Source organism: Trichoplusia ni, chromosome 10 (genome assembly GCF_003590095.1).
Source record: "Trichoplusia ni isolate ovarian cell line Hi5 chromosome 10, tn1, whole genome shotgun sequence".
Taxonomy (NCBI): domain Eukaryota; kingdom Metazoa; phylum Arthropoda; class Insecta; order Lepidoptera; family Noctuidae; genus Trichoplusia; species Trichoplusia ni.
This window is the reverse complement of record NC_039487.1, coordinates 1317680-1344132: the sequence shown is the minus strand read 5'-3', so window position 1 is coordinate 1344132 and position 26453 is coordinate 1317680. Positions and strand designations below refer to the sequence as shown.

Here is a 26453-nt window from a genome sequence, read left to right as displayed (position 1 = left end):
AAAGTCGCCTAAGGATAACATAACGAATATTCGTAAAACGAAAACTTTTGATACAGATTTTGAAATAGATAAAAATACTCTTCGTTGTCAAACCACATAGGTACATAATTTTCACCACAAAATATAAACCGTATTTCTCCTTGTTCCAGATGTCTCAAATCATGTAGTAATGGACATGGCTTCAATCTGTCACAGCGAGATGGGTAAGCAGGACTCTAGCTGGCGGAGAGTGAGTGTCAGTGCAAGTGTAGTGCGGTGCCTAGTGATAGTGGCAGTGTTCGGGCAGTGCGCTGGGGGGAAGCCCATGAGTGAGACCTTACAGAGGGCGCTGTCTGCAGTCCGGGGGCCGAGTCCCGGAGCCAAGAAGCTGCTTAACATTCCTGAGGATGGAGGTAAGTGAAACGACATGATAAAACCTTTCTGATGTAATTAATTATAGCTCAAAATTATTTGTGTGCTAGCTAGTAGTGTGATAGCTAGTTCTCTTACTTGAACTTGTCTGGACATGCTACCGTGCGTCTAAGTTGAATACTACTAGACAATTAGTTTTGAACCTAATCGAAGTCTTTAATTGTAGGTGGTGAGTCTGACTTCTTGATGTAATTATTAATCTGGATAAAGGCTTCTCAATTCTCACTAAAAAGTCCTATTGGTCCTTCTTGTTGTGTCCGTGTATCCAATAATATGCATAATTTTGTTGGAAGAGAAGATAGTTGAGAGCATGAACTGACGTAGGTTTACTATTACACGGCATTCGAAGTGTAGAGCTCTTGTTTACGAATAAAACACCTACATGATATACCAACGTAAGGTTTAGTATATATTCTTCACCGAAAAACATTGGTAAGTCTATATCAAATAAACTCAAACGTAATACAACAATATTGTGTCGCAGTGAAGCAACACTTTTTGGTTAGAAAGAGACATAAAACTTTCTTTATAATGTAACTGTATATTAACGAATAATTTTCAATTAATATTCAACATATACCATAATTTAATTAATGCATCAGATCGCTTGTCGTGTAAGTCTTGTCTAATTAGTAGCTACATGACATAAACCTGCAGAACATTAATGACAATAGTCATTAATTAGCATAGATATTAATTACTAATAAAATAATATATCACTTTAATAATAACTTAACAATGTAAATTATTGAAGCTGTGATAGCCTAGTGGCAACACTGAAGGACTGCCAAGTATGTCTCGATTCAACTCTAATCTGTAGAGTACAGGATTCCTCGTGTTGTTTTTCTTCACCGTTTGTCAAAATTATCTTCAAATAATTAAGAAATTACATATACTTAATTAACTTTGGTACTTTGCATGTATAGATATTGAACCTGCACATCGTGCATAAAAGTCCATACATAGATCCTCAATACCACCACGACATTCAATATTTTGACATCTGATAATCTGTATACTAGATTTTTCTCGTCAAGACATGAATTACACTAGCAAAGTCGCAAAAAATCACTAGTAAAGTTTAACCTAGAACAATGCGCCAAATTGTCCCTTTAATACGTTTCATCTTCAAAATCAAAAATCTATTCAGACTGACAAAGCCCAACCAAAAAATATTTAACTTTTGAAACACAAATGCCAAACAGAAGTCTTTGTAACTTTAACACAGTTAAAAAAGGTCCCTAAATTACTAAACCTATTGTGATTCAAGGCTCAAACAGCCGAAAGGGATTCGGAATAATTACTCAAAAACTTTTGACTTGTGTCATTACAAAGAGTCTGGGAACCCTTGTTGTAGCCAACCCCCCACCCCCCCCTTCACCGTCTTTTAAACAAATTAGGGCTACCAAAGATGTTCTATTTGTGTAATAGGTAAATATGACAATGATTAATGCTTTTACGAACTAGTAACACCGATAAGCTTAGATGACAAAAATATTTTTTCGCTGAAAACATTTAAAGCGAATAAAACATGTATAATATGTATGTCTTGAAGAAAAAAATTCTCAAAATACTGCATTGTCTTTTATGAGATATCACGTCTGATGTCTCTTGAAGAGAATAATTATATAAATTAAAACCAATGTAAAATGCTTAATGAAAGCAATTAATTCTTTACACGGAAACGTATTAATAGACCAATTAATGTCAAAAAAGTGTATTGTATTGACATGTTGCCTATCCCTCATATCTTTTGTCCTATCCTTGTGTGCAGAATAATCAGCAAAAAAATTAAAATGCTCACCCATCCAAAATCAAACCTTACGAAGCGTACTTTAACTTTTCCCATCTTTCAAAAACAGTTTCTATTTAACGAGCAATACAACTTTTAACCGTGGTTAAAGTAACATAATATCCAATAAAGTTTCTTATGTCTGCCAGCCCTGGATCTTCAAGTTTCCCAGTTTGAAGGCCCTTATTAATTAAAGGCCTGCAATTACAGTTTTCAGGTGGTCTTTTGAAGCTGAAGACTGAAAGTTTTGATCGTCCGGTGTCGAATTCGCTTGCCCCTACTTTGTTACTTTTTTAAACAAAGATTTTTTATGAAAGACATAATGCGAAGAATTAACTTGTTTTTTAAAAGCTTGTTCTGAGAAAGGGGTTTTTAATAGCGGTTTTGAGATGTCAAAAGTTAGAAAGTACGACATTTTAAAGTATTTTTGATTTTTTCTGGGATGTCCTCTGTCTATCATAAAACTTAGAAATCAGCATGTGGAAAAAAAGAGCAGAAAAATTACAAGAATAATTTTGAATACTATTTGAAAAAAAAAAACATTTCTCAAAATTGAAAATGAATAGTTCTGAATAACAGGAATTCATGCCAATATAGACCTTATAGGCTTTATTTCAAGATATTATTCTCTTAAATTCTTCTTCATTTCACGCATCTATTAACTCAATTAATTGGTAATTTAACAAGTCACGAAATCTGTTCAGAAAACGGTTTTCCCCAACTTGTCTGAATCATTAATTTATTAACTCCATAATGTTGGAAGTGACTGCAGCATCATAATTTTAACTTCCCCAAGTTTGTAAAACTTAAAAAGGACATCAATCCCCCTTTTTATCTAGAACATTAGCTATAATGCAGTAAAGTAAATGTTTGAGACAGAGAAGGGAAAAAAATCGCTGAGTAATTCTGGGCAATCAGTCTTTGATAAAAAGGCTTTCATAGCAAGTTTCGAAGTTTCCCTTGCGGTAATTAGTCCTCGAGGTTTGAGGTCAGGATTCCGGGACTCTCTGATTGCAAAATTTATAAGGTTTACTAACAAATTTTGTCATTTTGGTCTATCCATTAAACCATGGCTATAAACCATCTTTATGCAATTCAAATTCTTATCAAATTGTCGTGTCCCAAAACGTAACAGACAGACAAGTAGGTTTCTTGCTATTTATTCTAATCATCTTACAGCCTATCCTAATATAATCTGAATCGGAATGTATAGGTATAATCTAAATCTGTCTAATTATCAAAGTGTATCAGACAGAATATCTCTTTCATTTACAATAATCTGCTTTCTGTTCATCCCCATTCGCATTTGGAATCATAATTTAAAATTAACAGTACTGAGTATGGATTATTTTGCAAATCCTTTTACTGGAAATCAAATTTTACTGAAAACTAAAATGCCAAAACGTCTAATAAAAAAATAAAAAACTAAAATGCCAAAAACAAAATCTCTTTGACCAGCATCCTTTCTTTGAGAACTAAAACCAGTGCATACAATCTCCCTAAGTTCCGAGTCTTAAATTTCTATTAACAGAATCTCAGACACAAACTGAAATACGTCAACCATTAATATCCCCAGACTTGCCTCATAAACAGCATTGTATACATGCACTGAGATAGATGCTAATGTATGGACTTACATGAGCATTATGACGTCACCGAATTTACATATCTACTCGTAGGTACCGAGTCCTGGATAAAGTAGATATAACATCTAGAGATTGGGGATGTTGTGGTAGTATTACTGATGTTTGGGATCTTAGCTTTGATGTGGAAATTAGTTTTTGGATGAATATATGGACGGTAGGGTAAATAGGTAAATGAAGATAGATATTAAAATTGTGTAAGCAAAAAATAATGAAGACCATATTTTTAGAAAAATCAGATCAAGTGCGAGTCGAACTCACTACACTCAGGGTACACAAACAACTCCTGTGAAAAGTTCAACTGTCTGTCACGGTTTCTGAGATAATTATTATATTAGGTTTATGATGGACTAAAATACAACGGTGCACTTGAAAATTTAAAAATTAGGGCTCATGCGACAATGTTTTCATACTGATTAAAAAAAACAGTCATACTGCAAAAGTCTGTCTTTTCGGTCAGTGTATCCTATTAACTTAAAATTAGAAAATTATGAACAACCTTTTAAAACTGATTGAAATTTCAGTATTGAGCGTTGCACCTATGAAATTATTGAACTTAGATCAAAATATAAAATTTATCGGAAACTACAAAAACAAAAAAGGAGACATACAAAATCCAAAATATATTCCAAACCACTAAAAATACGTGACAAACACACAAAAACAACTCAAACTTCGTAAAATTACAACAAAATTCACGTCCGTTAGTTCAACGAAAATCAACATTACCAAGAGAATTCTCATAACTGTATAATAGGCTAAAAGAGGCAAAAGGTTCTTAAACAATGCGTCGAAACTCAATGCGGTACAGCCAAGTGGAATAATTTGCAAGTTATTTAAATGCACGGGCCGTTAACTATTCCTTTACTTCGGTGCACCGATTTCAAGGGACATATGGGTGGCTAGGATAGCAAGCTGATGGGGTCAGGTATGAAGCGAAAGAAGATTGTACTGTATTTTGAATTTTAACAAGCAATTTTACTTATTGGAGTGCTACAGATATTTGGAATGTTGGGCTAAGGTCTTGGGATCGATTCCCACCTAGGGCAAATGTTTGTGTGATGAGCATGATCTTTTGTTCTGTGTCTGTCTATAGTTTGTCTATATTGTATTGTATAATGTTTATCAGTTGTCGAGTATTTATGAAAAAAATCTTAAATCGTCGATCCCACTGCAAGTCTTTCTACCCTCCTTTCTGTTTTTGATCAATCCAATTTTATTTACAAATTTCTTAACGAAACTTTCATCTCAATTGGATGAACAGAGGTAGTTTGGTAGATTTACCATAAACTCACATGTATTTAAATTACATAAAAGCATAACAATATCAAATATCAAGAATCATCCGAATCAAAGAACAGGGTGATCTAAAATTACCATCTATCATAATCCATCAAACTTTGTAAATAAGAAAATTTTCGAGAACCTTAATAGATTTTATATGCCTTTTTCCAGCACTTTTTCATTTACAGGATGGTATTATTATTACGGTCAAGAAAAATTCACCTTCAAAGCATACTAGAGCATTATTTAATGGATAACTAGCTATTGATAGGCAAAAATCAAAAAAGATTCCGCGCAAAGATAAAAACTGTTTTATGTGTTAATCCTGGTTATAAACCATCTGTGCACCAAGTTTCGTCTAAATCCGGTCAGTAGCTTTTAAGCGAAAGAGTAACAAACATACAAACTTTCCCTCTATCATATTAGTAGGATAGTCCACACAACGCTAGAGGCAAAGCTTAACTCTGAAATCACTCCACACCGCTGTTATACTCTAGACGTGTCACCGAGACAAGTAAACGTAGTTCTTTGACTTGAGAACCGATTGGTCCTTTAGCACGTGCCCTTTTGTACGCTAAATTTGTAGGAGCTAAGGAGCTAACGTCTGACACTTGCTACACATCGTAGGAGACTATGCCAACAAAGGGTTAGAGTGATTGTCTATAGGTCAGCTAGTCCATGGCACAGAACACTTTGTAAATGAATCGTGTTGAGGTATGCACGGCTTTGAAGTTACGTCAAGGTGCAGCAGGGTTATGAGATACATACGGGGATTGGACTATGATAACTCTTGGTCTCCTTGAGGTTCATGTAATAATTATTGTATCATTGCTCAGTGGTCTTACATTTAGATTTTTTTTCAAGTGAAGTCGTCCTACTATTTTGATACACGCGAGTTTGTAAGTATGGATGGATGTTTGATATTCTGTCACGCAAAATCCATTGAACGGATGTGGACGAAATTGGGTACAGATATTGATGGATTTTTTTTTCCCAAATTTAAATACCCGTGATATTCTCGATATGTTACGGGCGGAGCCGCTGGCAACAGCTAGTAGATTATTAAAATATGCAGCTTATTATGTAGAAAATCCTTTGTAAGAAAAGAATTTTCACATATTTCTTACTTTTATTGTGTGATTCTGATCTCTCACCAATTCGACAGTGTGTCACCCGCTCACATCACTAAACACCTGGATTGCACAGCGTAACTTCAGACACGGCATTATACATTGCTCGTCGGCATCGCGTCTTGAAACAACGCTTCGCATTAAACCAGTAATGTATGCCGCGCAAATGGTCACGCCTTGGAATTTGCATTTAAAATGGCTTCTTGCTTCGTATCGTTCTCAAACTAATGCAGATTCGTAGGAAATCCTATGGAAATGAAATCGTCGTAAGTTACTGAAGATATATTACAAATATTTAGCGAGCTGGATGCCGGAGTGCGTTGTTCAGAATCTAGACGCAATTTATGTTTCTTAACTTATTAAGAGATGTTAGAACTAGAGTTCACGTAAGGAATTCATGCATTGTCTTCTGTTTCTTAGCGGACAATTGCTTTCGTTTATGTTCAGAAGTTTTATTTAATGATAGTATATAACTAGAGGCAAAGCAAGGCTAAAGGAAAACAAATTTGCAAGCAAAATTGTTGACGCACCAATAATGGCCGTACCAACTATGGCTTTACCTTTATGTTTATTCTCAGTTTTTTTGAAGCGGCATCAGAAATAAATCGTCTGTAATTAAAATAACTTTACAGCCTAGTGTGACAGATAGACAGACAAATTTTCTTCAGTTATAGGGTTCAATTTTACTCTTTGGGTACGGTTTTCCAGAATAGACTAGGCATCCACCATCACTTCCCAATTCATGCATTTTTCTTGTGTTAACACATTCGAACCATACAGGTTTCGAACAAATATACAAAGACCGAAAAAACAGCCTTTGATTGGAGAACCCGCATAAGCGTTTGTAGGCCAACGAAAAAAGAGTTTCCTCTTGTGTCGCCTGCAGCTGTATCCAGACTTCAAACACAAATATCTATATTGTCACGTTGAGCATTTAAAATCTTGGGTAAATTTTCAAGCTTTTTCCGTACCAGAAATATGTAGAATCCATTAAGTAATGTCGACACCATGGTTAAGCAACGAATATTAAGAAAAGACTAAAGTGAAACGACAAATTTAAACTTTGCATTTTTGCCCTTGGAATCAAAACAATTGGACTTAATTCATATTTTTTGGCTTAAAAATCTAAAATGTTGTTTTCTCTGAAGTTAATGATGTCTTCGCAATAGATAACCCAACATTTCCTGTTGGCCTAATGTGCCATCTATTCACGTGACAATCGGTAATAAACTTCTGCTTATGATGTTTTTTTTTGCCATTTTCTACTTATCATAATGTTAACATATGATCCTATGACATCTATCTATTGGCATACATTCTTGGTATGCCATTTTTCTTACATCTATTTCTAATAAACTGGTCATGATATGATCATACCATAACTCAAGATGGTACAAAAATTGTTTCTTAGAACTGCAAACTGGACGAACGATGACGATTATATTGATTCCCATAAAATAACAATTAACTTAAGCTCAATACCTTCTTATTTGAATTCGATTGTACGTTTTTGTTCTGAAAACAATATTTTTACATTTATTCAGCTCAAAAGTAAACCCTTGGTTAGTTTGCTGGCAGAACAGTATCCGAGTTAAGTACTGATGCCTAATTGATTGCGGTGAATGCTTGGCACTGCTGCTATCTGCAATGCAGGCTGAAGTCTGACTGAGGTATCATCATTAGTCTATAAATGTCAGGGATTTGATGAACAGATTTATCAAATCTGTTTGTTGAGGTATTGTTATTAATAAACGTTGTTTTTTGTTTAAATTGCATTAGATATTCGAGATTACGATTATCTGTTCAATCATGAGATAATTTTATAAAGAGTTGTTTTATTGAAATTGGATACTTCGAAAAGATTGTACCTAGACTTTTAATACGAGGATGGAATCTAAATACAGATTTTATTAGTTGGAGGTTTTGTTTATAATTGATTGGTTTTTAATGAATACGGCTCTAACACATTCGGGTTTTAAAACTCTCATGTTTTTCGTATTTCAATTTGTTCAGACACCAATGTGTCTGCACTTTGTTTTTTTTAAATGAAATAGTATGTTGACGCCTTCAAACCTGCATTTAACCCAATAAAAAATATTCACACAAAAATGTGCCAAAAATTTTCACAGTTAAAAATATGCTTTGACGAAATAAAAGAGAAATTGTCTAAAACAAGTATTTTCCAAAATGGCCGCTCATTTCCCACGGTACATTGTGTGGAGGTACAAAGTGCGGTCATCGCTTTGTTACGGCTGCAGGTTCGAATCCCGTTATGCGATAATCTGTTGTTTTAACATCGGTAGAACAAAGGTGTATGTTGTAACGTGTTTCCATATGAACTTTCATTTTCTGTTTTGCAATAATTCTAGTTATTTGAGTGTGTTCATTGTAAGCAGGAAACATTGTATATTCGAAATATTGTATAGTACTTGCTTGTAATAACCAAAGTGAATAAACTTTGTATATCTATTACGCTTTTACTGGTAAACTGCTGATACGATTTCAATGAAACTTTGTGTAGAATATACATGAGAATATACATATTTTTTTTATATGCGGTCAAAATCGCTTTGAGTGATTGCTTGTTTGACTTGCGACCCACCGCCGCGTCATTTCATGATTACGGAAGCCGTTTGGGTCTGCAACTAGTTATCCGACCCTTCTAAAAACGCATGGGTAATCGTTTTTAAACTGGATTTGTTTAAGAACGACTTATTTTTTTCTCTATGATTATATAAATAAATGCGGACAACACCACATACATTGTTCTGAACCCAAAGTAAGTTGCTTAAGCACTTGTGGTATGGAATTCAGATACAACAAAGGTACTTCAAACACCCAGACCCGCAACAATGTAGAAATGTGATTTTTTACATTGACTCGACCGGGGATCGAACCCGGGACCTCAGAGCTAGCGACACCTTGAAACCAATGCATACGCCACTCGACCACGGAGGTCGTCGAAAGTACAAGAGTCTGTGATGGTAAATCCTCAGCTCCATCTTTTCAATACTATAATTAATAGTTTTCCCATTAAAAATAAAAATCAAATCAAATCAACAGTTCTTAACCTTGACCAGATTAAAAGATCTATTCGCAGTTTACAGTCAATATTTACGTGAACTTAGCGAACGAATGATAACAGTCCATTTGTAAAGGAAACGAGATTTGTAAACAGACTGACGGGCGCTTGTCAAACGATTTGATGAGTTTGATGTGATGGGCCCTTGTGGTTGGAGATTAGTTTTTTTGGAAGTTGTTTTAGGTGTGAGCAGAATTAGTATAGGATAGTAAGAGATAAATTTTTGTATCGACGGTTGGTAATAGGTATTATGATAGCGCAGTGTTGCGGGTGAGATCTTTGTAGCTACGCCATCTGTCTGTCCGTCTGCACTAGGTTGTATCTTAGTTACTGCGACAGCTAGGCAGTTGAAATTGTGTTTAAGCATCTGCTGGTAACATAACACTTTCAAAAGAATGTTGAGAAACCTTCAGCTCCAAATCTTGATTGCACTTTATTATTTTTTGAGAGTAGGTTAGCGATTTAACTGACTATGATGGTGTTATAGATTCAAGAAAAAAATAGGTTATGTAGATAATATTGATATTGGCATTAATACTTACTTAAACATACATGTAGGTGGTCGGGTCGTGAGATAATTATCTTTCTATCTACATTGTCAATAGATCATAATATTCATTACTATATACACAATAGTAAATGAAATAACTTGATCAATATATTATATTTCAAAATACAACCTAAATAAACCAACAATATACCAACATGCTATAGAAACAAAACATAAAAAATAAAGAGACCGCTATAAAAAACATTCTAAAAAACTAAACCGCCACGTTATCTACTAAAAAAACAAGCTTTTCCAAACCGTGTCGCACACTATAAAACAGTACGTCTGTCCGTTTGTCATTCGCAGCTAGTCGTGCCCCAGTTCCGATCTAACAATAACTACATGTTTCGTAAGAATCGGGACATTCGTATGGAAAATGTATTAAATCTTATGTTGTTTATTTGGAATAGTGATTTAGGAAGTTTCGAGGTTATTAATTAAATCAAAGAAAACTATTTATTATGCTAACTATAGTGTTATTTATACTGAAGGAGATTCGTTTAAAAATTATTTAGCTGTCTGTTAAATCGATGAAAACTATTTTAAATCAAAAATATGTGTCGTTACTGAATAGTTTAAAGCATTAGCAGTTGAGTGTAAACACAATACTTTCTATAATTAATATAAGATTAGACATAAAAATAAACATTTTAAGCACAGAGCTTAGGTACCAAACCAAGCGTAACCAAGGCGAAACCCAAAGCTAGTTTTGAGCAAACCTTCGAATAAAAAAGACAAAATAAATGCGGAGTAAAAGTGTACAATGAATATTACTTAACACAAGCAAAGGTAGCAGTTAAAAATGTTAAGAAATAGAAAACGCAGTTCTAGTTAAAAAATAGAGTTCGATTTATACTTGCGATACAAAAAAAATATGCATAAAACCTTAACAACTGTTGCTGAACCTTAGTTTAAATTAAAAAGAAATATCATCTAAAAGATACAATTTTCTGGCTATTACGCTTCCTGAGATAAAGACAGGTGACAGACAGACAGATGTTAACCGATTTACCCTCGAAACCTTAAAGCGAAAAAGTACAAAACATAAAAATAAGAAGATAATCCTGAGAATTCTGAAAAACAGAAAATTAACTCAAATAAAACATTTTGTACGCATTTGAGTTAAAATTCAAACGTCAAGGCTCGCGCAGTAAGCTCAAAATTCTCGAAAACATTGTTTTATACGTGGTCCATGCCAAAATACAAACGTTTTCGCCCCTCAAGAGGAAACAAACAAGTTTCTAAAGCCGTGCTTCTGGTATTTTAGGGTGTGATCATATTACAGAGGAAAGCGTATTCGGATGTATTTCTAAAATTCAGCAGCTATCTGCAACCAAGCACTTTGTCACAAGTGGGATAAGCAAACCAACTTTGTGTTGGCTTATCATTGCCAGAAGCAAAAATCTAGCACTATCCTGTCCCACTCCGTGAGAACACCGTGGGTCAATGAAAGACTCCACGTCTAAAAAAAGAACAGGCAATCGGTTGGCGGTCATTACGCTTCACGTAAACTAGACTGTTTCAATATTGAATCTAAAACATCGCTTAAAAAAATTAAATAAAAGAAATTTTAGTAAATACCTAAATCTTTTTTTTATTGAGCTAAAATGTTATAGCACTTATTTTATCCACTCAATATTTACTCTTGGATAATCCACATTGCCCTAACTCCCATCAAAAAATCCCATCCAATCCTTTTACTTAATCCAAAGTACATATGAAACACATTCAATCACACAATTCGCCCGCCAACACGCCGTTCAACAATTTCCGTATCCTCTCCCCAACAAATAAGTTGAGCTCTGCCATCATTTGTCTCATTTAAATACGAGTTTGCGACACCTAATGCGACACTACATCACTCTCGGGATATTTTTCAGGACTCCACGATGACGCGGACTTGATGTCTGTGAGATATTACCGAATTTAGTTTGGAGTACTTCAGACTTATACTGAATACCAGTTTCGTGCTGGATGGCAGATTAGCTCGTTTAGAGATGGTGGTTTTAGTTTTGGGATAAAGAGATTGGGTTTTAAAGAAGAGTACCATATTTCTGTAATTCGCGATACCGATGAAATTCGGCTTCCTAACATGTTTTGCTCGAACTTATATCGATCCATGGAAATTGATCGATATAACATCTAAAATAACATCGCATCAGTTTGTATTGTTCCATAGCGAAAAAGTAAAATGGGAACCCTTTTACTGAGGCTCCGCTGTCCGTCCGTCCCCAGGCTGAATCTTAATAATCGTTATAGCTGTACAGTTGAAATTTTAACTATCTAAAAAGCACCGTTTTACAGCCATAAATTCGTTGGTGAATGACCAAAAATTTTTAGGATCCCCAAATTTGTTTTGTCATCCAACCGGCAAATATTATTAGCTTCCTATTTGCTCTCAGACACTTCATATTAGGGCTTTAAATTTTTAGTCCTCTTTCAACCAACTCAAATTCACTTATCCGCGTTCCGTTGCAATTTTAATTACTGTACTATCATGATATAAATAACTAGATAAGTAATATACAACATGGCGAAAAACCCAAAATCATTCTGTCTACTTTGAGCACAGCTTTTTTGGCACAAAGCACTTTGAGCAAGATAATTAAATTTGAATTGAAGCAGAACTGATTTAGGACTGTTCAAAACGAGTCCTTTGAGAATTGTTTGCTATTTTGGCAAAAATAAAGACCAAAAGCAATATAGTAGAGGCGGGATTCCCAGTTAGATTGAAATTCACATGCGCTCACACGTTTTAGCTACTCCTTGGAATTCGCTGAGATTTCTGCAGACGTCTGTTAAATTCTAAAGTTTTTTAAAATGTACGCTTTATGTGGTTTATGCGCATCTTGTGTGGGTTAGAAGAAGGAAGAAATTTAAATTACGATTTGATACAACTATAAGCAGATTCTGAAACGGTCTAAATTTAAGTCTAGTAGGTGGATGAAAAAAAAACATCTTTTAAAATAAGGAAATTCTCAAAAAAGAATTGATATGAGTTTAGCGACATTTTTATGCGAGATATGTTTATTTTGAAATGGATACTTTCTAAATATTGCTCATAATATACTTTCTAATATTATTCAGGATTGGCAAACTGACTGGATAATTAAAATAAATTAAATGTGGATTGGATGGTTGCCGCAGTTGCTTTTTTAGATAAAGTTATGCACAATTTCGATAAACTTTACTTACTTATTGAAATAACTTGCATTTACTCAAAAAGTGCACATATAATATCTCTAAAGACTCTTCTACACGAAATCCATTCAATTTTCACCTGAAGGAGTTAAAATTTCGACTCAAATACTAAAACTAATATATTTGACTCAATTATTCCGTATCCTCTGTCGCCAAGCAACGAAAGTATCGGAAACATATCCTGAATAACGTTACAGCATCCATAAATCGTCTCTGGACCAATCGTCGATATATGAGTGGGTCCGAGCATTTCTTTTCACAGCGATACAATAGATATTTTGGTACTTATTACGTGTGGTCAAGGCAATTGGGGACGGTGATGGAGATTGTTTTAAAGTGACTTGATTTTTGTTGCGTCAATACTAATTTGTAGATAAAAATGGTGGACTGAATTTCTGAAAGTGCTTCATATGTAATAATTATGAAATTAAGTTTTATGGTTGTTTTGTTTAGCATTGACAGTAGTGATAAAGATTCATTTTTCTAATTCCTGTGTAGTTTTCCCGACGCACAGACATGTACATACATTGTATTAAAATAAGACTACATAACTACAAAAAAACAAATATATACCGTTTAGAATTGAACATAGTTTTCGAGCTAGATTTAAAAACCAAAAAAAATAATTGACCTGTGGTAGTTTTCTATTTCACAGAACAAACATATTTACAAAACAATGTCAACGCAGTCATACACATTAACATACAAAACATCAAACACAAATTACTCTCGTGACGTTTCCACTTCCCATCAACTCTATAGCAATAGAAACCCAAGACCTAACGTAATGAGACCCAATCCTGTCCTATTTGACCTCATACGTGACGGGGAAGCATGGTGCCGATTAATCCCGATCCTAAGTGCACTGGACTCCTCTCTGATTACCTTCAAGCTAAGTGGCTAGGTATTAATTTAGCTCAGACTTTTATCAAGGTTTCTTGGGGTTTTGTTTGTAATGAAAGTTGGTGTGATGCAGGAAGTTTATAGTTAAAATGTTTGTGTGTGTTATCAAGTATGATAACTGGGTTTTAAAGAATAAAAATTGCTTAAATTAGTCAACTGGTCCCATACAGACATCTTTATCATAACACTTATTTTTAGGCAATCATTAAAATCATTGAATTAATTCAGCCTTTCGCAGTCCACTGCTGGATATCGACCTTCCCAAGAAGCACAAAAATGCCTGTTCCACAACCTTCTACATCCAGTCCGATGACCAATGACCTAAACATAACAAATAATAATATTAATATATTATTCCACAACTTTTACACAACGCCATCTAGTTTTAAACTAAGCATAGCTTGTATTGTAGTATGTACAAAACAACTTATATATCCATAAACATTATAGATCAATTACACCCAGATACATATAGATTGATAGTGCTCATCACACAAACTATTAACCAGAGTAGGAACCGAACTACCGAATCCCTATACAGTAGTCAGACTCAGTCAGAGCCAACTAACCACTGGACCAACAAGCCAGTCACATAAGAACTAAACTTTATTAGAAAAGTGAGTCTAATTTAACCTTATGAAAGTACTGAAACTAATTGTTCGTTCTCAATGTTGCCAATTTAGAAAAAAACAAAAATCGTTCTTCGTTTTATATTGCATTTGACTGGCAATAATGATTGCTTTCAGAACAATGGTATGGGCTCATGTTGTTGCTTTAAAGCTTCGCCGTTTCTACTCATTTACAATTGCTTATGTTTTTTATTATGCGATATTGTGATTTGAGGTGTTATTGGGTGGGGTGGTTCCGTATGGGTTTAAAATTCTTTTTTTGGTTCTTAAATTAAGGTGAATTAAGATTACGATGGAGTGTCGATTGCTCAAGAGGAAGCAAAAACGGTATTCTAAACATTCCGGTTAGATTACTCAAAAATATCACAGTTAAAAATACTTAAAAACACTTGTTGAATTCTATCCTTTTTTTGGATGGGAAACCATCAAATGACTCCTTTCGCTTTGGGTTGAGCGGAAGGGGTGTCAGACTCCTACTGACTAAAACCCACCCATGTTCCTTCCTTTGCCCTTCGTGTACCGGGGCCACGGTAACCCTTTCGGACAATCCCGCTGTCCCGGCAGGCATCAGCTTAATGGGCTCCACAGGGTTTGTTGTCATCCCTATGAGGCACGCGTGCGAGACGTGCCGGCCGGCACTGGATATATTCTACCCTACCTGTCTAATCTTGCAAGTTGAATTTGAGCCGATTCCCGGTTTCCAATCATCATCATCATCATCATCTCAGCCTATAGCAGTCCACTGTTGGACATAGGCCTCTCCATAATTTCTCCACCGCGACCGGTTCGTTTCCAATAGAGCTGAAATTTTGACAGCAATATGATAGCTAGTTTTAAGTCAGCCTATTTTACTTCAGGTAACAACAATATTAAGACTAGATCTCCGTCTCTGTAATATTGCTAACAATTTAAACAAGTACATAAAACAATGGAAAGTTGTTTCATTGTTCCTTTAGAAGTCTTAAAAGTAATAAATTTATAAGGAAAGATAAGACGATCGATCTTATCATAGAATGAAGACCAGCAGACCCTTTTGTATTAAAATACATTAACTTAAAACCAAAGTATATTTATTACCGTTATACGATAAAGTAAATGATCGAATCCATTTAGGACAAATAATATTACATAAAATAACATGAATTGATTAAACAGATAACTGAGAGGAAAAAATCATCATGCCAAATCCACTATTAATAGGTTCGATCCCCGCGTAGGACAAGCATTTGTGTTTTTGTTCTAAGTTTTTGTGTTCTTGTGAATGTGAATTATATATTTATGAAACGCCTCGCTGTAAGGACGAAAGTTCTAATTGCGGGAGTCGCTTTAATTAAAAACGTCTCTTTATCTAAAATACTCTGTGATTTAACTTATATCTATCGCAGATCTATATAGTTACTTAAAACGAGGCACCTTAAAAGGTGTGTAGATACATAACTTACTTAATTAAAATTGCTCAACAATCCTCCAAATATAATATTTACATAAACACAATATAATTCAACTTATTCAATTAGAAATTTATCACAAACTCGGAACAATTATTTGACAGCTATCAAAAAGTTTATATTATCCATTCTTATACAAAATAAGGGTTTTATAAATTGTAAAACGTACCCCTAAAATCTAATTAAGGTCGTATTGCAAGTGTTTATTGCCATACAATTATCGTGAGCCCATAAATCCGAAGCAGAGGGCCAATAAAAATGGCGGAAGAAAATGGCGCGAAACGCACGGCCGCCATCACAAAAACGCGGGAATAGGTGCGAATTCAATTTGAAATAACTATTACATAGTTGTTTAATAGGTTGGCTTTAATAGTTTTTTAATTAGGTTTTCAATTGTTCATCGGTTTGTATTTTTTTATTTGTTTAGCTATAATCTTTTTTGATGGACTGAAGGATTAAATACATAACCCTTTAATGTTTTGTAATTGAGTTATTTTTTTTCTTATTTGATTTTACCGGGTGGACTATTATGGGCGGTATATTACTAGGCAGTAAATTAATCTTAAAGAACTCCCTATCAGGTCCGCGTTTAAACTAATTAAGAGAAAATTTCAACAATAAACGATTTATGCAAGAATTGATATAATACAACTCTGTTTATCATTGTGCAACTGCTAATCATTATTATAATTATACACTAAATTGAAAATACAATTTAAAACCACTGCCCAACATATAAACACAGTCAGTCATTCATCGAATTCTTTCAAGATCAATACATAATCTCGTAATGACGATCAATTCGGAATCGATAAGAAACATGTGTCACACGGTACTGTCAGCAACAAAAGTCAGATTAAATAAGTTCTCTATCTTCTATGATTTTGAAGTGGCTTGTACTTTAAAAGAGGCGATGACCCCTGAGTTTGTTTCGACATTTCTTCTCAGGGTAGCCAGCTAGGAAATGTCGACTCCAGCACGCTTAAAAAAATGTCATGGAAAAGTGATGACGTCTATCCTATTTGCAGAATGAATGATTTCATTTCCTTTCAAAATGGAAAATTAACACTTTGAATTTACGTATAGTAATGATTTTTTATTGTCAAGTAACTTTTACATATTCGTTCAAGAGATTTACTTTTAGAAATCCAGTTTGTCTACAAGCTGAGGTTTTAGTAGATTTCCGGTGTTTTAGTTCATTCAAGCGAGTTAACAAAAGGATTTTCTCAATTGCCTGAATTTTTTGTTGTGTCTTTCCTCAGAACTTCCAGATTTATAATATAACAAAAAAAAAATATCCAATCTAGTATGGTAAATTTGCAGTAATCTAGCGTGGTGACCAATGGTCAACTATCTATATAGGATGAGACACAGCATTGGGACTTTAAAAGCTGCAATTTTATTTAATCTGACAGTTATACTTTTCTTTCTATCTGTACATCCGCGTACTTGATCAATATCGTCTATTATAAGAACGGAGTCACGTTTCTAGTGATTTATAACCAAACTAGGATGTGCGACGGTCCTTACAGAGTTTTTCATTTCGCTTGTCTCATGGTGATTTTACGCGCCAATTCTTTTGGTGTTTTGACTTATAGTTTTAAAAGTTTTTGGTGCAAATGTTTTTGAGATTTGTTAGTTGTTTCGGGTTACGAAGTGATGTAATGTAAGGTGAATTTGTTGATAAGATCGATTGCCGTTTTAAGTCATACTAAAAATTGTTTGAGTTGATTGAAGTCAAAATATGTTTATTTGGGAGTAAACAGATAATTTCTTAAATTATTGTATGTTATTTTTAACTGCTTTTTCAAGCATCTCAAAAAAATAAGCAAGTTCTATTTCTGTGTTTTTTTAAACGTGATATAGCTGTAATTTGCTTGAGTAGGTTGTATTTTTTTTAGAAAAAGCTTGGTTTACTATAAAATCCATATTACTAGGAACCAATCCAACCAATAAAAAAATCAGCCATTTAAAACTCCCGTCGCATGTAAACCAATTACAACTTTTTCGGCACGACAATTACCTTATTAAGAATGTAAACTCTTCTTAAATTACTTAACTTGTTCACCCGTTAGAAAAAACTTCTAACTTCGTGAAATCAAAGTTTGGAGTTGGTAACGTCGTTGACGCGATCACAGGACTCGTTTTAAACTTTGTGACGATTGAGGAAGGATTTGTAAGTAATGGGGATTGAATTGTATTTCATTGTGGTGATATAGGAATGATTGTAGCGTAGTTAGGAAATGTCTAAGATGTAAGGATGTTGGTTACGCCGCTTTTGAAGATGAACTTAGGATTGAAATCACATTATCATCGGCCTAGCCTTTTCCCAACTATGTTTCGGTCGGCTACCAGCCCAACCGGTTTCAGCTAAGTACCAGTGTTTTACAAGGAGCGACTGCCTACCTGACCTCCTCAACCCAGTTGCCTGGGCAACACGATTTTTTTACGTCCCCGGTCGAATATATGACCTTACTAAACGGTGCTTTATGTATTTTCAGTAATTGGTGCTTTTATTATACTTGTTTTTATACCTGTACGGAAACCACTGAAAATTTCAGTTTCTAACTAACATCATGAGATACAGCCTGTTGACAGACATACAGAGAGACTACCGTCGTTGGAGCCATTATAAATAGGATTCCAGTTCCTCTTTAGGCACAAAACCTTAAACGTTGCCAAAAAATAATCTTTCTTATACTGACCTATCATAAAAGTTGTGCCCATCTTCATAAAAAAATTACTCTAAACTTTCTATCTCTATTCTACCTCAGGCAGGAAATCCATTTTAAAGGAATTCGACGGATCAGTAAGCTTTGTCGACGGAGTTTAGTGATAGTCGTGTCCAGTTAAATAAGTTACAAGTTAGTGACACACTGCCTGAACTAACAGTAAATGAATTGGTTTGTGTAGGGTTTGCATTTTCTATAGACAAGCTTTAACAACTTGGTGACAGTTTCTATTTAGAAACAGCTGGGAATGTGCATGTTAGATGATAAACTGAGTTCAGGTTTTCAAATCTGTATAAGAGTATTATTTTGACTAAGACAGGTTGATGAATCAATATTTAAGGTTACCATACCCAATGGGGAAAAACGGATTAAATGTCCGTCTGTCACCAGACTGTATCTCATGAACGGCTTGCACATAACCGACTTACTTTGTAGAATTTAAATTACATAGAATAAGAAAATATTTTGGACCGTTCCGCTTGGCAGAAGTATATGCTGATACATCTATTGATGCCAGATCTTCTTGTCTTCTCATTCTCAAGATTCATTTAGTTGTTCCACCATTTGAGACCTCCTTCCAATGGTCGTTATTACCTGACACTTTTAATTTAAATCATTTGAACCAGTTACATGAGACCCAGTGAAAATGTAAAACCTTATTAATATTGGACTTGTTTGACCCATGAAAGTCGGGTCCAAATGAGTACTGCAATTTGCTTTGTAGTGTCCAGGCGCTGTTATACAGAGTGTAGTAAAAGGATCAATTGATCCAAATTGATTTTGATTCACTTAAACCCTTTTTCACTATCAGTAAATTGAATTTTTCAGAAATTTAGTTTCGCCTGTTAAATATTCAATTTATTTGATACAGTTTCAGTGATAAACAAATGAAGGTTTTAAGTGTTTTTCTAATAAAGTAAATACTTCATAATATTAGTAACGTTGATGATAATAATCTTTACTAATACATATTATGTATCTAATCATATAAACGCGAAAGTTTGTATGTTTGTTTCACGTTAAAACCACTGAACTGATTTAGACCAAATATGGGCATAAATAGTTTATAACCAGGATTAACACATAGGCGTTTTTGACCATTTTCGAATTATAGCGGGCGGGCACCCGGGCAACAGCTAGTATAAATCTTGGTTTTAATTAAGGATTTAAATCATTAATACATTATGAACATAATATTAGGATTATAATAACTTTTGGGAGAGGAATTTACAACGGCCATGTCAGCTCCTGATTGTGGACTCCGGTTATATCCGAAAATAGTCAATATACTCTATTTAAATAAATAATAATATAATAATAATAATATATCCTGGGACAACTCACACACGGTTATCTGATCCCAAGCTAAGCAGAGCTTGTGTTATGGTAACCAGACAACTGATAAACTTACATATATATTTCGAAATACATACATAATATAGAAAAATTACACCCAGACACTAGAACAAATGATCATGCTCATCACACAACATTTGTCCTGGGCGGGAATCGAACTCACGACCTCCGGTATAGCATTCAGGGTCACTAACCACTAGACCAACAGTCCCGTCAAATAAAAAACAATTAAATATCGAAAAATTTATCAAAACAAATAAAATAATCGGAATCTAAATCGTCCTTGTTGTCGAATTTCATCCACTATACAATTCCAACAAATTAATGTGCCTTCAATGGGACAAATCCTTTGAACGAGTCTGAATCCTTTAGAATTTAGTATTAATTAATCATCTAATTACAAGTAACCAGTTTAAAATCTTAGAGAGGAAGGAGAACTTCATGGGATGACATAACACAGCCTTTAGAATTAATTTAATGGATAAACTAATTGTAACATGTATAAGTACATAAACTACAGGTACCTACCGAAAAAATTGGAGTGTCGAATTGTATGTTGAATTTAGAGATACATATGAATGAAAGAAGTTATCCGTCTGAAATTCTGTTTGTTCCGGTTAGTCTCAGAAATTGCTGAACCTATTACGACGAGACTTTTACTGGCAGGTAGCTGATGTCATGAGGAGTAACTAAGGCTACATTTTTTTTTGAAGAAGACATTCCAATTACATTATTTTGCGGCCTTTTAAAAAAATACTTCGTTAGATATCGTCGTATAAAAGAGAAAAATAATAAATCGAACAAGTAACAAAACCGCAATTCTTCCAAGTCATATCCTGACTAGGGTCGGCATATTATACCCACAAGATTAAATTAAAGAAATTACAAAATGGCAGACAATTACCAAACGTCACGTCGTAGCGGTCAAAGGGGTGTCATGTCATAGAATTTTAAGCCTGAAATTGTCAGGGGTGCATAATACCCCTGTGATTAATAAAAAGGATTTATTGCAGGGTTATAAACAAGAGGGGACATTTTACAAGCACTTACATCAATGTCCTTGAGAGGTTAGGTGTTAATATGCTCTATGTGCCCTTAAAAGGTGTGTAAATTATGTAAGGGTAGTGTATTTTGGGTGTTTCGTCACGCGTCACTTTTTTATCTTACTAATCTAAAAAAGGTTTAAATATTAGCAGAGCTCGTGCCTCAAGCGGGGTCGAAACGCCAGTGTGTGTGAAGTTGTCTAACTGTTATCCTTGTTCATAAGTTAAGTCTTTCTTATCATAGACTTAATACATACCAGATTGGAGTCATGACCAGAACAAAAACTGGTTCGGACTGGAGATAATGCTCGAGTGTTGTGGCGTAACCTGAGTGAGAGCTATGTCCAGGAGTGGATTGCGATAGGCTGAGGTGATGATACTTGCTAGTTTCAGTTGAATATCGCATTCAATAGTGTCCAATTATCTGACTGAATGGCAAATGGAGACAAGCCACTTGGCTGAATAACATACTGAGACGCGTCGCGAATCGAAACTGATCACTTCATATTTAAAGATGACGATAAAGAAGCGAATCCTTCCTTTCCTCTTCTTGAACTCTAAAAAATAACAGTAATAAAACGAAAACTTTTATCTAAACATTATCACCAGCTAATTCACTATCGCCCATATTTCTTCATAGACAACCTCCAATAAAAAAGATTACAACATTATCCAATCACCCAATTTAACCATCTTTCCATTCACTGCACCGACTTTTTGATTTGATAAATTAAATCAACAAATTCGTACCCCTCGGAATCCATAAACAAGCCACTTGACGAACTTTGAAGACAAGCTAGTCTAGATTAATTTGATTATGTGATTATATCTGAATTAATCAATTAAAATGTTCCAGAAAGTTCCCCGTTAAAGTCCACTTGAAGTATCTACAAATTTTGGGGATGTTTTATTGAGTACGCTCGAGAAAAGTTTAAGTTTATTTCACAATTGGGTTTTGGGGTAAACAAAGAGGTTTGTTATTAAAACCGATCTGAAATACCGATTAGAGTTTTATGAGTTTACTTGGATATACTTTTAGATGGGCTACTATAATCGGGATGATATTTAATCCAGTATTGATAAACAATTTTTATAATTTCATTTCTTCTACCACTAATGCTGTTAAACCGTTAGGATGTAACTACGAAACTGACAAGTCAAAGTCACGTGATCACTTTTCGATAAGAAATGTCATTCCAACGTTAGATTGTCCAGGCGGTCTTATTGGATGAATTAAACGATTCAAACAGACTTTATTAGTTATAGTTAATCTGTATCGTTGCAAGAACGAAATACACCCAGAGGACGAAAATCCAACTTAACAATGGTCAAATAAAAATAGTGTCCCAAGTTAGGAACTTGTATTGTAACACGATAGCCAATAGCCATAAGTTCTGTAACATGTTTCGCAACAGTTTCAATTTGAAGTCAGTTCGGGGCGCAGATGTGCGAAGTCTTAGCAAGTTGTGCTTGTGAAAAAGTCCCCACGTCTCCTAAGTTTGCTTGTTCTGATTTGGGACTTTTCGTTTCGTTACTAAAGATTTAGCGTGTAGCGGGATTTATAGGGTTTTCGCTGTTGAAAATATGATGGGGTTTCTATAGTATCTCTGTGCTTGTTACAAAAATGAAGGGAAAAGTGGTGTTTTTTTTTCGAAAATTCGTGCCTCATTTGTGTTGAAGAATTAAGATAAGCTTTATCTGTTCCAACATGTTTAAGGATGGGAGCATGTTATGTGCTAGGAAAAAGACCTAATGATTTGTTTAAAATCATTCTTAGATTTGGTTGACAATAAATATGAATAATCCAAATTATTTTAGTACCGATATGAGCATCAACGGCTTCACTTATAAAACTGCAAATGCAGTCAATTAAAACTACATATCCCATACTCATATTTCAAAAACTAGTTAATCTCATTCCCCGAAAACAGATTTTCATACCATAGAAAAGCAAACAAAACAAAAAAACCGAAATGAATACAGCACAAATTACATAATCACATCCTCAGCCGTAACCCCTAATATCTCATGGGGGGTAATCTCTATCCCATTCGGTCGAGACATTCTGAAACCATAAACAAAGGTCCATATATCAAATGCGTCTAATTTATTCGGAATTCGCTGCTCTTGCGAAATCTACGGATTATTCCGGTATTAAGGTTCTCCCACTGTTCTTTCTACTAGCGTTTTTGTATCACTCAAGATTTTAATATCTTTTGGGGATAATATGAGGCTTAATTGTGACAGCTTTTTTGCGTTTGAATTCAACGAAATTGTAATTTTGTTTGGCTCGTCTTTATTCATTTTTGTAGCATCTGTAAATTAAATATGACGTGTTAATATTTTTGTAATGGAATCAAATTAATTTAGACATTTTTGGGACGATACGATTTTCTTTTTTTCAGCAGCTAATTAATAACTACCTGCTTTTCTTGGGTGTTGGAGTTAATGAATGAGAAAATGGTATTCCAAGTGTTTAACTACATAAATTCAGTTTGCAGAAATTCGCAAATGGTGGCAGGTTCCTAGACCATTACTCCATAGTTATTTATTTCCCTTTGTCGGCCATTTAGCGCGGGAAGAAATGCAGCTGCTACTATTCCTTACGTTTTCCTAGATAAGTAGGTCTTTAGCCTTTGCTCATTTCGAACTGAAGATTGTATGTAAGGCTTTGTTGATTTTTAGTTAAACGGTTTTAAAGAAAATAGGTTTGCAACGTTGAAATTGAAAATGATAGTGGAGGTTTCGTTGATGAAGTTCCATTTTGAATCTTATGACAGAGAATTCAGTGACTAAAATCGATTTGACGTTCTGAAGTCTTAGACAATGGGGTACGTATTAGATTTTTAAAAGATATTTTTTATTTGTTAAATAAAAATTTGAGATAATATTAGCCATCAAAGACGATGTATCGTATAAAAATGCGCAGTTGATAAAAGACGCTAAGCGGTTTCAATCGTCGTTGTATTTTTTTAAACAAAAAGTGTTACATAATTATAGTTTTCAGTCAGTTTTGTCAGCGTTAGTCTTTCGATGAATGTAGCTTGTCTTCATGACTAGTATTATTTTAGTTTTATGCGTGGTAGTTACAATCAGTACGGAAAAAGAAATTTGTGGTAAAAAACATTAAATTATAGAAAAACACTAACATTATGTAATAAACCACACCAGAGAAACGTAATAAATGAAAACCGCAAAATTCATGATGAACCTTTAAATATTCAACAGAATTCAGCCATACTATCTCGATGACATTATCAAAAATGATTGTGATCTCCAATATATCATTGGAAACTACGGAATAAGCAATTACAACGCCACGTCATCATATTCCGAGGTACAAAACAATTTCAATGTAAGTTAATACCCTGTTGTAAATTATTTCGTAGATAATTCTGACGTTGGATGAAATATAGGGCTCATGTTCACTTTGATATATAGGCCTTTGTTGACAGAGTATACTTGGAGATATTATAGCGTTTTCAGCTTGGATACTTACGAAAAATTCAGGATGAAATTTTCTTGGTGTATTTTTTATTTTGGAGATTTGAAAGATTGGGGTGTTTATTTTTTGATGCGTTTGTAATTTTTTACTGTTGGGACTGGTCCGTTGTATGAGTATAAAAAGGTGAATGCACAAATGTAAATAGATTTCAAAGATCTTTATGCAGAAAGTGGTTTTCCTTGTTTTAAAACAAGTAAACTGAGGAAACCAGTCAAATATTCTGCATTTAGTTCTGAACTGTTGGACCAACATACGTTCATGCGAAAGATTTTCATCTCAAACGCTAGCTAGAAAATCATTAGGGGTGCTGAAGCTGTATTATTAAAAACTACCTGTCTGCTTTCAACTTTGGAAGGCAGAATCTTGCAGTTTGTTCCCGAGTAGGTTAAGTCTTTCATAATTTAGTTGGGTTAAGAGACTTCACTGCTGGTTCCTACCTGAGTTTATAGATACATCAACTTTATACTCCTAAGAAGATAGGAATTTGTCGTCTTAATTTTGCATCGTCAAATTCTTCGTAACCTATCTTGAAATTTTTTTTTTTTCATTTATGTTGTGGCAAATAATTCCGTTACCATCTAAATTTACCGAGAACCTTCCTACAAGAGCAAAGCTCGTTTAAAATTGACGCCACTTTACATGTTAAATACTAAATCACTTCAAGAAAACGTTTTTCAATGTTATAAACACACTCACATTGGATTGTCGCTCAATGAATACTAAACCATCACTCCCGAACTAAGGCAACAAGGCAAAGAATTCAAATGTAAATATAATTTACGTACCAACCATCGAAAGAGCGAATAATTTTTGAACATAGCACTTAAGTCTTTTAGCAGACCTTTTCGATTCCACAAAAGGGTCTCGGACGAGTAGAAATTATTTCCCCAATAGAATTTTCTCACATTGAATGAAAGAAAGCGCTAAGGGATTCATAGCCACTGGTTTTTCTGAAAAAGCAACTCAAACGGATGGTATTCCGTGAAGAGGCACGCTTGGACGAACATCAGCTCAGTCTGTGACATATTTACATTAAGTTTGACAAGTTTCCGATGTGATGCTGCATAATACATCGTGCTGATGGATTTTATTCAATGAGGTTTCGATAGGGTTAGGTTTTGAATCGAAAATTTTTGATGACTTCAGATTTTCGATTCTGGATGATATGATGGGTTAATATAAGATGGGTTTTAGGGCTGATAAAATTAAAAAAAAATGGTGAGGAATTTGAAAGCCAAAGATTACATGTTTTAATTCATAATAATTGCAACTTATTTTTTAAACAATCAGCTTCATACCATTTCTAGTCCTAAATTTCTATTGTTGTAATGATTTGTCTAACTTAAAACCAAACAAAGAAAATTTCAAAACCAAAATTCCGTAATTTTGTTAAACGATACCACACGAAAATTTTGTACCAGTTCCCCAATTAAACTCGACCATCCTTGCGACCGCTGTGTCACTCTAAGGGCTTAAGATATCCTTTTTTGCGAAATTAGATTGCACCCTTTCTATGCCAAGACCCCTTTACTTTTACACGCCCGGTCCCTATTCATCCCTAAATAGTGTCTCTGGACTTATTGTGTCAGTAATTAAGTTTGCCATTTGCCCAACAATGTAAATTTACTAGCTCAAGAGAATTTCTGAATATTTTGGGTTATTTTGTTTGAGACTTTTCTCAATGTGTTGATTTGGGTTTAATGTGAAAAGGTCTCAGTGAAATGAAATGGGCAATTTTCTGTTA

General features: G+C 34.4%; 1 protein-coding gene across 1 annotated transcript in view; it reads left to right on the top strand.

Moving 5' to 3' along the window:
- The window catches only part of LOC113498364, a 584256-nt gene that overhangs the window by 191656 nt on the left and 366147 nt on the right, over positions 1 to 26453 (top strand). The window contains exon 2 of the mRNA XM_026878372.1: positions 150 to 392. Coding sequence (XP_026734173.1) covers positions 170 to 392 — 223 coding nt within the window. The 5' untranslated portion in view covers positions 150 to 169. The remainder of the gene's footprint in view (positions 1 to 149; positions 393 to 26453) is intronic.